Source organism: Belonocnema kinseyi, chromosome 7, assembly GCF_010883055.1.
Source record: "Belonocnema kinseyi isolate 2016_QV_RU_SX_M_011 chromosome 7, B_treatae_v1, whole genome shotgun sequence".
Lineage (NCBI taxonomy): Eukaryota > Metazoa > Arthropoda > Insecta > Hymenoptera > Cynipidae > Belonocnema > Belonocnema kinseyi.
Genome location: NC_046663.1, coordinates 55,555,152 through 55,569,250, shown reverse-complemented (window position 1 = coordinate 55,569,250; position 14,099 = coordinate 55,555,152). Strand labels below are relative to the sequence as shown.

The window sequence follows — 14,099 nt, the reverse complement described above, 5'->3', positions numbered from 1 at the left end:
AAGAAGCTAGAGAAGTATGCCAGGACAGGAAAGTATGGCGGCAAATAGTTAATAAAAAGAGTATCAGTAGAGTGAATGACGCCTGAAACAAAGACCTTGGCTGTTAATGGACCCAAGTGGGCCTTACATAACGACTTCGTGAGGTTCTTCGCTTGGGGTGATTGCTAGAGAGATTGATCAGCAACCTGGGTCGGAGCAGTGTTGCGGAACGAACGTGTTATTTACTTAAATAGCACGAGAATTCTGGATCAATCTGAAAAATCTCTATCCCTTCCACTCTACTCCTTTCCCCTGCCGAGTCAGTCACGCCTACCTCGAAAGGGAAATGGCTTAATGGTGTAATAATAATAATAATAATAGTTAGTTAGACCCCCGGACTTCACCGCAGAGGTCCGGGGTTCGATCCCTGAGCCGGTACCTCTGGAAATTTTTCAATGTACCTTTACCGAGGTTCTGGTGGTTCGGAACCCACTTTAAGCTGTAGGTCCCCCCATCGTGTACTTGACTGCAACCCAGTCCGTTAATGATGGGGTAAAAACATGCTTTGTCCAATATGCCTGGGCAGACTGCTTTCGTCAGATCACTTGATTGCATTATAAAAATGCGTCCGTGACTGATGATATATACCGGGACAGCCCCGTGCAAAAATGATCAAATAAAAAAAATCCATCTCTAACTAAAAAATGCCTTCGACATGTTGGGCAGTATAAGCCTGTGACAACATTTCAGCACTGAAATGTTTTCTCATAATAATGATCAACAAAAGAACACAACCTCTAACTTACGTCAATTTGACAAACTTTCTCACTCGCACACTTTTCCATGTATAGGAAGAGGACAACTGCGCACCTGCGCACTCAAATCTAAGATCTTCCTGTAATGTGTGTATCACTTACGGTAATGTTTCTATTGCCAGTTTCAGATGGCTTCCCACTGGCAGTTGGGTCTCCTTTTTATTCCTTCGTGGTATTTATATAGTAAAAATAGGTGACTACATTTTGAAGTTAGAGCGCGCGAAACAGATTCAACACATTTTAATATGATTTTTTGAAATTAATTCTCAAATATGGCAAACATTCACTTTTTTTAAATAATAATAAAATCATTGACAGTGTCATAGTTTTTGCCGTTCATGTATTTATTTATTTTTTTAATGCAAAAATTAAAATATCGATGTTATCGATATATCGGTAATCAGGACTGATATACCAGATGTATCGATATTTTTATATCCGATATATCAATATCGTAAATATCGATATTTTTCTTTCGATATTGCATCACTACTAGAAATTAAACTATTTTATGTTGAATTGAAGAATCACGAAACTAGTATAGTTTAGATTAAAATTTGGAAAATAGGACAATGAAAAAAAAATTTTAAATTGAATATTTTGAGATTTGAATTTTAGAAATTGAATCATTTGAAATTTATAGTAATTGAAATTTCATTATTTAAAATTAAAAGCATTCAAAATTTAATAATTAAAGTTTGAAAACTTTTGAATTTGAATGATTTTAAATTTAAAGCAATTAAAATTGGCAATTTAATATTGAATTAAATTGAATTTAAATTATAATACTAAATTGAACCTTTCAAAGTCAAAGTTTTTGAAATTCTAGAATTTTAAATTTGTATTGCATAATTAAATTTTAATTTAACATTAAAGCCGATTAGACCAATTTTTCTACAATAAAAAAATTAACTGAACTATTCTAAATATAATTCAATTCTTTGAAAATGGTAGATTATGTTTTCCATTGACAAAATATGAAGCACCGCATGTGTAACCATACTTTTAATATTTGCTTAACATTTAAAAAAAAACATCAAAATAAATTTTCAAGGTACTTCAGGATGAATTATGGTAGTCATCAAGGTAAGAGGAAATTCGACTGTTTTAATTTGATTCGAATTTTGTAATAAGCTCCATTTACCGGGTTTTCTGGACATATTTGTCACAAAAATGTATTGCATTATTTCGCTTTTATATAAAAATTTAGTTTTTGAAATTCATGGAAAGAAAAACAGAAAAAATCTTAAATTAACAGGATATTTAAATGAGTTCTTTCTCGAACCATGCTGTGAATTTTAATTTAGTCTCATGTGTGGTTAAGCATCTATCTTCTTCAGTTTTGAATTCAAATATTTAGTTGAAAATTTTTGTATTTTGTTGAAACTTTGTCTTTTTTGGTAAAAATTCCATTTGTTGTGTTAAAAATTAAATTACTTCAGTAAAAATTATTTTATTTGCTGAAAACTTATTTCTCTAACAGAAAATTAAACTATTCTATTTTTTGTTGAGAACTTATCTTTTTTAGTTGAAAATTCATCTATTTTGTTCAAAAACTGCCTTTTTGGTCGAAAATTAACTTTTTCTTTGGTTAAAACTTCATGTAGTTTGTGAGAAATTTTTTTCTTTTTTCGGAAGAAAATTAATCTTTTTGTTTAAAATTTTATCAATTTTGCTAAATATTATTCCATAAAATGAATTTATTTTTGTTAAAATTTCATTTTTTAGGCTGAAAGTTATTTTTTTTTTTTTTACTTAACTAATTTTTTTTAACTAAAACTTTTATTGTATTTAACTTCAACCATCTTCTTTTTCAATTTTTTTTTTTTTTATAGACATTTTTTCTTTTTGTTAGAAAATTCACCTGTTTGGTAGAAAATTTAAATATTTCGTCAAAAAGATTTTTTTGTTTAAAAACTTATTTATCTGATAAGAAATTACAATATTATATTTTTTTGTTGAAAATTTATCTTTTTTAGTTTAAAAATCACGTATTTTGTTAAATAATTGTCTTTTTTGTTTTCAAACTTTATTTATTTTATTGAAAATGATTACTTTTTAGTAGAAAATTAATTTGTTTGGTTGAAATTTTCTGTATTTTGTTAGATTAATATTTTTTTTAAAGTAAAACTTCAACTATTCTATTTTTTTCGGCATTTTTTGGATAGACATTTAATCGTTTTGGTAGAAAATTCATCCTTATGGTTGAAAATTTTATTATTCCGTTATTATTTGTTATTTCGAAAATTGACTATTGTGATTATTATATTTTGTTAACAAATATTCTTTTTTGGTGGAAAATGATTCTTTTTGGTTAAAATTTTATTTCTTTGGCTGAAAATTAGTTTTTTTTTTTGGTCATTAAGTTTTTTTTAACTAAAACTTTCATTATTTCATTTTTTATGAAAATTCTTTTGATAGACATTTATTCTTTTTAACAAAAAACAATTAATCTGTTTGGTAGAAAATTTTAATATTTTGATGATTTTTTTTTTTTGCTTAATAACTTATTTTTCCAATAGGAAATTAAACTATAATATTTTTTGTTGAAAATTTATCTTTTTAGTTTAAAATTTCTATATTTTCTCAAAAATTAATATTTTTATTTGTAATTTCCTTTCTTTGGATGAAAATAATTGTTTTTTTTTCTTTAATTAAATAATTTTTTAGAGTAAAACTTCAACTATTTTTTCTCGAAATTTTTTTTATGGACATTTAATGTTTTTGGTAAAAAATTCATCCTTTTGGTAGAAAATTTTAATCTTTCAGTTAAAAATTAATCTTATTTTTAAAAAACATTTCTCTACCAGGAAATTAAACCTTTTTTAAAAAAATGTATTTTATGTAGTTAAAAAATCATATATTTTGTCAAATGTTTGTATTTTTTCTTGAAAATTGACTTTTTTGGTTACTGAATTCTGTTGAAAAATACTTTTTTTTTGGTGGAAAATTAATCTCTTTATTGAAATTTCATGTAGTTTGTTAAAACTTATTGTATAGAATTAATCTTTTTGGTTGAAATTTTATTCATTTGGCTGAAAATTAGATTTTTTTAAAAAATGAATACATTTTTTGTAACTAAAACTTCAAATATTGGAATTTTTTGTTGAAAGACATTTTAGCTGTTTGGTAGAAAATCATTTGTTGGTTAAAAAGTGATTTTTTGTTGTGTTTTGATTGAAGATGCCTAAATTTAGTTATAAATTTAATTCTTTTGTAAACAATTTAAACAATTTTATTGAAAATTCGTTTCCTTTTTTTATTATAAATTAATATCTTTACTGCAAATGTAGTTATTCTATTTTCGCTGTAAATTTGATTTTTTTTTAGTTGAAAATTCAATTATTTTGGTAGAAAATACATATTTTTGTTTCGCAAATTCAACTTTTATTAAAAAATTATTTTTTTAGGACATGAAAACTCAACATTTTGGATAAGATATTTTTCTTTATCGATATAAAAAATCTTTCCTAGTAGAAAAATGAACTCTTTCGTTAAAAATTCGTATTTTGGGTTTAATTTAACAGTTTTCATATTGAAAATCAAAATATTTTTTGTCGGAAATATCAGCTTTAACACTTTTTCTTCCGAATCCCTTTTTTTAAATCAAAGATTTATCAGTGTGATTCAAAATTGAACTATTTTTTTCAAAAATTTCCTTTTTCTTAATTGAAAATTAATTATTTTAATTAAAAATTTAATAATAAAATTATACATGAAAAGCGACAATTCTTTTTGAGATTTTAGTGACACAACTATTTTTTATAGAAAGATTTAAAAATTATTTTAGGCTTACCAATAGATTTCTGTAACTGCTCCTTCAGTTTGTGTCCACTTTGTTGAATCCGTCTCAGTTCATGTGCATGTTGACTGTCTTTGGATTGTGATTGTTTTTTCAACTTAAGAACCTAAATCAAAACGGTGAGAATTTTGGTTAAATTTTTTTTTCCCCTCCAAATTATTTATTAAAAGTAACAGAAAAATTAATTATATAAAGACCTCATCTCTTTCACGTTTGAGATCACGAGTCAAATTCTCGCATTTCACTTTGAGTCTTCTTTCTCTTTCTTGAACTTCACTCAGAGAATGTTCTTTCTTTTCCAAATCTTCTTTCAATCGTTTCACATGATTCTGTATAAAAAAGTAAATCAAATTCATTGTATTATTTTAGCTTTAAAATTATAATTATTCATTTTGTGACCCTTTAAAAACTACGTCAACCTGCTAGGGGGAGGGGAGGCTTTTTAAAAAAAAAATTAGTAATCCTATTTAACGTCCAAGAATGAAATAAATGTGCAGAATTCCTGAAAATAAAATCAAGAATCCATCGACCTAATGCCAACTACCATAAAAAGTTCCTATGGAAATTTGAAAAAAATAAAGAAAAACACTTTTTTCTGCTAAAGAAAAAAAGAAAATAATTTCTATCCTTGGAAAAAAAAAATTAAAAAGAGGAAAGAAAAATTAGAAGGCAGCCAACCGAATCCCCTTCCTTCTTTTTTTCATTTCTTTCGGCTTTTTTATTTTTATTATTATCAAATGACAACAAAGAAACATATGTAAAAATTAAACACCAACGTTTCAGCACACAAACAGCACCCTTATCAAGGGAAACAAAAACAAAAAATAAACCTGGAATTTTTAGAGAGTTTTTGTATATACCTGGAAAACCCTAAAAATGTCAGGAATTTTTTTAGCATTCTCAGTCTTTTATTTTTCTAATTGCAATATTAAATTAAATATAAAATAATTCTTCATTTGTAAACATAGCTTCATGTTACTGGCTGAACTATTTTTTTGGAAATTCGTTGTTTTTTTTCTTGAAATTAATTTTTTCAAGTTGAAAGTCAACTTCTTTGGTTTTGGTAAGATTTTGGCTAAGTAAGAAAAGCTTACTTTGTTGAAATTTACTCTTTTATTAAAAATTAATTTTTTTATTCAAGATTCATCATTTAAATTGAAAACTAATCTCCTTGGTTTAAATATGAGCTGTTTCGTTGAAAATTCGTTTTTTCTTTGGCTGGCAATTAATTTTTTAAATGAAAATGTAAATATTTGATTTGTAACTATTTTTTTTTTTTACTAAAAATCTTACTGTTCAATTTTTGGGTTAAAAATTATCTTTTTCATTTGAATATTATATTTTTTTGGTAGAAATAAATTCAGTACAGGAATCATCATTTTCGTGATTGAAATTTGTTAATTAGTTTTTTATCGAAAAATTCCACTATCTGAGCTGAAAATTACATTAATTTTTTTACTGAAAGTGTAACTATTTAATTGTTGGTTGACCAACTACCATTTAATTGAAAATCCATGTATTTATGTGAAAATTTGTATTTTTTGGTACAAATTAATCTTCTTGGTTGACAATTCATCTTTTAACTTATAATATTTATATTTTAATACAATTTACTTTTGAATAAAATTTTCACTATTTCACGTTTCATGGAAAACTGATCATTTTTAGTTCGAAATTTGTATTTTTTTAGTTGACAATTTAACTATTTCTTTAAAAGTTCATGTATTTTGCTGAAAAATTGGTAAAAATTAAACTATTTGCTTGAAAATTTTTTTTGTTTTGTTAATTTCAGATCTTCAGTCTGAAAAAGTAATTGCGTTGTTAAAAAAGGTTTTTTTGTTTTGAAAAATCATCTCTAATATTAAAAATTTCATCCATTTTGGTAAAAGTTCAAAAATCGTATTTTTTATCTTTATTAATAATAATCACATTATTTAAATATCACGGGAAAATGTATCGCTTCAAATTAGAAAGTGCGCTTAATTAAAATGGTAAAAGCTAGAAGATTAATAATATTAATACAACAAAAATTTATTTATAGATACATTTTAAAATCTTGTTAGTTGAGTTTCCAAATCAAACAGATAAATTTTCAACAAAAATATTAATTTTTTACCAAATAGTTAGTTGAATTTTTCACCCAAAAAACTAACTTTCTATTTAAAAAAACTCATTTTCAATAATGTGCATGAATTTTTATATAAAAAAGATAAATTTTCACCAAAATTAGAATAGTTAAAATGTCAGAATAATAAATGTCCAACAAAAAAAAGTATGAATTTTCAAGAAAATAGTTATTTTATTTAAAAAAAATGATTTTTAACCAAAAATAGAAGAATTAAATTTTTACTTAAAACAATCAATTTTTAACAAACCAAAAAATGAATTCACAAAAAATTAATTCAATTTTCTACCAAAAAAGATACAGTTTTAATCAAATATAAAAATTTTCAATTAAAAACATAAACTTTTAAGTAAAAATGGAAAAGTAAAATGTTCAGTTAAAAAAGTAATTTTCAACTGAAAACAAAATTCTCAACTACAGAAATTAATATTTCATCAAAAGGATGAAGTTTCGACTAATGAGAGTACTCGTTTACGAAAAAAGACGGATTTCGAACAAGCAGTTGAATTTTTACCTAAAACAAATAAATTTTCAACTGAAAATAGAATAATTAAATTTTTTGTAAAAAACTTAATTTCCAATAAAATTAAAGTTAAATTTTCCACAAAGAAGATTACATTTTTATCAAAAAATATACACTTTCGACAAAAAATCGAAGTTAAATTTTCAGTTACAAAAATTAATTCTAAATAAGAAAAAACTAATTTGCAACCAATAAGATAAATTTTCTAACAAAATAGACAAATTTTTAACTAAGTATAAGGAATTTTCAACGAAAAAGAGAATTAAGTGACAAGAAGCTGTCATATTCTCCCAAAAATTCGAAATTTTAATAAAAGACAGGAATTACAAGTCGCATATTTGAATTTTCAACTTAAGAAGAGAAATTTTGAAATAAACTTGTACGAGTAAAATTTGTTATTTAAAGCAATTAATTTTCAACTAGAAAGAATAATTTTCAAAAAATAATTTTCAAAAAATAATTAAATTTCGAACAAAAAAAAAAGGTTTGTTAACTAAAATGATGAATCATCAAGTAAATGAATAAAGTAAAAATAAATAAATCAAATAAATAATAAATAAATAGTAGTTAATAAATAAATACTTAATAAATCCAAATAGGATGAATTCTCAACGAAAATCGTGGTATTTGATATTTCAACCAAAAAAGATTTTTATTTTATACCAAAAATAATTGAATTCAATCAAAAAGAAATTCATTTTTAACAAAATATTTTGAATCCTCAACCAAAACAAATTAATTTTTCACCAAAACAGACGAATTTTGAACAAAGTACGTGAATTTTTATAAGAATTTTAAATGAAAAAGATAAATTAGTCCCCAGGAAGCTCCCATATTCTCCCTAAAATTCGAAATTCCAATAAAATACAGGAATATTAAATTAAATATTTGAATTTCCAACTTAAGAAGATACATTTTCAACAGGACATGTATGAGTTACATTTTTTATTTAAAACGATTAATCTTGATCTGGAAAACATAATTTTCAACAAAATAATAAAATATGAACAACAAAAAAAAGGTTTGCCAACTAAAATGATGAATCATTAACTAAATAACGTAAAAATACATAAATAAAATAAATAACAAATGAAGTAGTTACATATTCTTCATTCTCAACGAAAAACGTGATATTTGATATTTCAACCAAAAATTATTTTAATTTTATACCAAAAATAGTTGAATTCAACCAAAAAATATGAATTTTCAAAAAAATAGTTTGAATCCTCAAACAAAACAAATTAATTTATTACCAAATAGTTCCGATTTTCAACCATGATAATTAAATTAACTTCAACCTTAGTTTTTAGAAAATCTTATTCTATCAGGTTTTTCCTGGCATTCCCCTGGCTATTGACTATTTGAAGCAATTAATTTCCAACTAGAAAAAATAATTTTTAACAAAATAATCAAATTTCGAAAAAAAATTTTGTCAGCTAAAAGGATGATACATGAACTAAATAAAGTAAATAAAATAAATAAAATGAAATAAAATGAAATAAAATGAAATAAAATGAAATAAAATGAAATAAATTGAAATAAATTGAAATAAAATGAAATAAATTGAAATAAATTGAAATAAATTGAAATAAAATGAAATAAATAAAATAAGTATAATAAATAAAATAAATAAAATAAATAAAATAAATAAAATAGTTGCGTTTTTAACCAAATAAGATGAATTCTCAACGAAAACCTGGGATATTGATATTTCAACCAAAAAGGATGAATTTGCAACAAAATAGATTAAATCCTCAACCAAATATATATATTTGACTATTTCTCCTCTTTTTATGATTATTTTGAGCTGCGCATTTTTTTTATGAAATAAATTTAAAAAAAAAACTATTTTACTTAAAATTTTTAAAAATAGCATGATGTAGTTTTTGAGCGGTCCCCTTACTAAATGTGGTTTACCGTTTTACTTCCTAGGCGGCATTAAAAAGTAAAAGAGACGTAATACTCATTAATAAAATATTAATGTGAGCTACAATTATTCCTAATTTTAAATTTAGTGCATAAGTTAATTTTCTTTAACTTACTATTAAATTATTGTTATCGTTTGTTGTTTTGTGGTGAACATCATTCATTTTATCATGAACCCTCTGTAGCATTCTGTGTTTTTGAACCAAATTCCAGGATACATTGATCAAATTGATAAATGCAGAAGTCACTGATTCTAAAGGTTGGAGTCCTTGATAATTCATTGATACATGAGTTAAACCAAGAACGTCTAATTCCTGAGTATAAAAAAAAACAACATTTTTTTACAACAACAAAAAATTTTTTTCTTTCCTGTAAGATATTATAAATTTTTGTCATTTATAAATACCTCCGACAATGTAGCCAAGGACTCTTGAATTGTATCTGATGTACAAAATATATTTTCATCATTTTCGCAGGACCTCTGCATTGCAAAAATCTCCCTGAGGTTTCGAATGTGCATAGTTGAATCTCCTGCCATGTCTATAAAAAAGACTATAAACTATATAAAAAATATTTAAATTGAAAAACTGATATTTCGTGTGAAATTGTGTATAAAGTCTAAGGAAACAAAAGCTTCCGTGATTTTCAAAAAAGGGTTTACTGCAAAAATATACAAAAATTAAATTTTTATATCGCTAGAATCGTTAAGAAAAGATGCGTCTGATTATTAAAATAATTTTTACGAATTTTCAATTAATTTCAAAATAATTATTATTCAATTTTGTGGAAACATAGTTAACTGTATTTATTATAAGTTGCAAAATCCAAAATTATGATTGAAAGTCTGTATTTTTTATGATTAATAACAGTATTAATGTACATAAGTTATATTGTTAAAACTGTAATAAAGGTAAAAAAATCATGTTTTTAAATATTTTCTTTTGCTCAAAGTAGAAATAATAACATATTTGGAATTAAAATTAAAGAAATATAAATTAAATTAATATCAAATTTAAAATCCTATTTAACGTCCAATAATAAAATTAATGTGCAGAATTCCTGAAAATAAAACCAAGAATCCAACGACGAAATTTGGAAAACCACCATAAAATGTTCCTATTTAAATTTAAAAAAGATAGAAATTTTTCACAAAAAGCAAAAGAAATTTCTTTTTACAAAAATAAGAAAAAGGGCAGAAAAATGATAGTTGGAAATTTTCAAAAGAAATTAATAAAATTTTATCAATGACCAGGAACAGTAACCAAGTATGTTAAAAATGTTTTTATTCTAAGTCAATAATTTCGAGTTTTGCTGCTACTTAATAAATTCGGAATCTATGTACATTTAATAAATAAACATGAATACCGCTATAAATATAGAATTTCGTGTTATTTGTTATTCATAAAATTTAATAATAGTCATAACATTCTTATCCATATTTTCAGTAAAAAAACTCTCCATCTCCTTTAAAGATCAGATTAAAAAGAAAATTCAAAATTGTTGATCTATAAAATTAAAGATTTCTCATTTAAGACATTTACATTTGAAATTTAATCAAATTTGAAGATTCAAAATTTAAAACTCCTGACTTTGAAACTTCATAATCATCGCAATATAAGAATTGTTATTCATACATCTTTCAAAATTACAGAGTTTTCAAATTTAAATTTTCAAAATCGAAGAGTTTCAAATCGCAAATCATTAAAAGTCAAGAATTTTTCTTTTTAATTATTTACAATTGAATTACATATTGAACAAAATTTTTTAATTACTTATCATTAAAATACGAATCTTAGAAAATTGAATACATTTTAATTTTAACTATGTGAAATCGAACTATTTCAAAAAAATTCGATAATACACATTAAATATTGAAGATTCATCAATTGAAAATCTTAAAAACTGGAAAATATTCCATTGTGAATCTTAAAAACTAAATTACATTTTGTTTTAAACATTCAAAAGTACATACCTTTAAAATGTAAATCTTAACAATTAAATCAATTTCCATTTTAAATCTTCAAAATGACAGAATTTGGAATCGAAAGATTTTCAAAATGAAAACATTTAAAGTGCGGATCTTTAAGATTAAGGATTTTAAATTACACATTTTCAAAATTGTAAATCTTTAAAATGGAAGATTTTTAAATCCCAAATCGATAAAATTAAAAAATTTTCCACTGCAAGTCTTCAAAATTGAACTATTCTATAGTTTATAATTCTCAGTTTTTAATATTTAAGAATAATTGACAATTGTGACACTTCAAAATTGCAAAACTTTGAATTTAGAATCTTTAAAAATTGAAGAGTATTTAATTTTGAAAATTTTAGGTCTTTCTTGTCATTTTTTAAAATATATTTCTAATAAATGTCTATCAGTGAAAAATAATAATTTGTTCGAAACCAATTTTGAACAATTTTAAACAACCAATTCAAACAAATTTTCTTTGAGATTTTAAAGCTGGGTAGTTTTTTAAATATTTTGCACGAAGAATCAAAATCTTTTATCTATCCGCTTTTTAGAAAATCCACTTTATATATTACAGAAATGATTTGGTTTTTATTATCAAGTTTTTAAAAACAATTTAAATTTCCCTCAAATTGTTTATTTGAGCTATTTATTTCTTTTTCCGACAAACAATCTAATATAAATTTAATTACTGTTATGTATCTTATCAAAACGATTTTTGTACTTTGAAGTGATATTTTCAAAAAGTTAAGCAGGTATTTTTTTGCACTTTTGGAAGGAAAAACTAAATACAGGGTTGTCGTTTTAATCACATACAAAAATTCCAGGTTTTCAAAAAACTTTCACGGTCAATGAAGTTAAAAAATTAGAACTCTAAAGCTAACAATAGTTCCACTTGAAGTACTAAAACTGAGCTGCAAATCATTTTAAGCAGTTTTAAGCTAAAAATATTACACATGGAACGAATACATTTTTTATTATATAATTTGAGCATTTCTTAAATTAAAAGTTAAATTATTTTCATTTTAAATCATTTGAAAATCCTTAAAAAGCCTACAATTTTTATTTCCGAATTTTGAAACATCTACTTTGTTTTACATCTTTTAAAATTATTTGAATTCTTCCTAATTTTTTTTTAATCCTGAAAAATTAAAAAGGTTTCTTTAGAATCTTTCAGATTTATTTTTGAAAATCTTTTTAAATCTATTGAAATATTCTCTTAAAATTAATTTTTTCAAATAAAAAGTCATTTTCAAATTCCCTAGGAATCTTAATAAAATGTTTTTTATTCTTTAGAAGCACTTTATAATTCTTGAGCTTCTACATCTTCTGCTCGAAATCTAAAACAATCTATATTATGTTAAAAATTAAACCATGGGCTATTTGCACCAGAAGTTCTATACGAATTGCTGGAATTTGTAAGTATATGTAGACTAGGGTGGTCCAAAAAACCGACTTTCGAATAGAGGGCCCTGAAAATCCCATAAGATTAACATAGGGAAATTTTGGTTTTCGGAAAAATGGGATTCAGGTTTCTGGATTTAAACTTAGCTTGCGAGATATCAAGAATTTGTTGGGGAGTCTCTAATAAATCATTTCTATTAAATTACTTTAAACTTTTATGCCCCGCCCCCCTTGTGGAGCCCAAAAAATGCCCCAAAAAACTGAAATTTACATTTTTGCCCAAAATTAACACATAAATGCTCTGTTTTTCCCTTTTTTACCATAAATTATTTTTGTTTTTCAAGTGTAATGGTTTTAAGTACTTTTCAACTAATTAACAATTGTTTAAACAATTTATTTTTGTTTCAATATTTTTTTTGCACTCACTCATTGAAAGGTAGATTTTTTATGTTTGATAGGACAATTGGTCATTTTTAGGAATAATGATCTTTGTTTGAAGCATTTTGTATTTGTTGAAACAATTGATTTTTTTTAAATTGTAACTTATTAGTTTGTAATCAATTCTTATTTGTTTAAATAAATTTTGTTTGTTTAAACCATTTTTTTCGAAAACAAATGTTTGAAATTTTTGTTTTTCTGCAATTATTGTGGTAATTTGTAATTGCAAAGAGCAACATTTTTTGTCTAAAAATTACATTCAATTTTGTCGTTCTGAAATTATTTTTCTAATTTTTTCCTTTAAATCACCCTCGTAGACACACTAGTTTGTCATCTGAAAGCTCAATGTAAGTTTTTTTTAGTTTATGTTGATTCCGCAGATGAGCTGTTAGTATTCTCAAAGGAATTAAAAATCTTTGTATTTTTTGAACGTCACTGAAAATTAAAACAGAAAATTTTGCCCTCAACAATGATAAATTACCACATGAATTGCAAAAAAACAGAAATTTACCAAATTTATTTGTGAAAAAAATTGTTCAAACAAACAAAATTTATTCAAAGAAATAAGAATTTATTACGAAATAAGATATTAGTATCAAAATGACGTAGATATTTAATAATAAGCAGAAAAGCTAACTAATTTTTTTAAAACTAGAGTTTTATACCTTTTTAAAGAAAAAGTTACAATTAAATAATAATTCATTGTTTAAACAAATACTAAATGCATGAAACAAAGATCATTATTCCTAAAAATGTACAATTGTCGAATCAAACATAAAGAAATCTACATTTCAATAAGTGAGTGCAAAAAAAAATATTGAAACAAAAATAATTTGTTTAAACAATTGTTAATTAGTTGACAAATATATAAAAACAATCCACTTGACAAACAAAAATAATTTTCGGCAAAAACAACAATGGGAAAAACAGCATTTATGTGTCAATTTCGGGCAAAAATGTCGATTTCAGGTTTTTGGTGAATTTTTGGGGTTCCACAAGGGAGGTGCGGGGCATCAAAATTTAATGTAATTTTATGGAAATGATTGATTAGAGATTCATAAAAAAATCTTAATATCTCCCGAAGGAAATTTTTTTCCGGAAACCTCACAAAATATGAG

General features: G+C 24.1%; 1 protein-coding gene across 7 annotated transcripts in view; it reads right to left on the bottom strand.

Moving 5' to 3' along the window:
* LOC117177495 (afadin- and alpha-actinin-binding protein-like) overlaps positions 1–14,099 on the bottom strand; it is a 166,176-nt gene that overhangs the window by 149,419 nt on the left and 2,658 nt on the right. For 5 of the 7 annotated variants that reach the window (XM_033368232.1, XM_033368231.1, XM_033368237.1 and 2 more), the window contains exons 2-5: positions 9,577–9,710; positions 9,287–9,484; positions 4,794–4,925; positions 4,591–4,702 (exon numbers count right to left, since the gene is read on the bottom strand). In XM_033368232.1, the coding sequence (XP_033224123.1) occupies positions 4,591–4,702; positions 4,794–4,925; positions 9,287–9,484; positions 9,577–9,708 (574 nt within the window). In that variant the 5' untranslated portion in view covers positions 9,709–9,710. Of the gene's footprint in view, positions 1–4,590; positions 4,703–4,793; positions 4,926–9,286; positions 9,485–9,576; positions 9,730–14,099 lie in introns of all 7 variants that reach the window. The other 2 variants (XM_033368235.1, XM_033368234.1) reach the window with 2 other exon arrangements.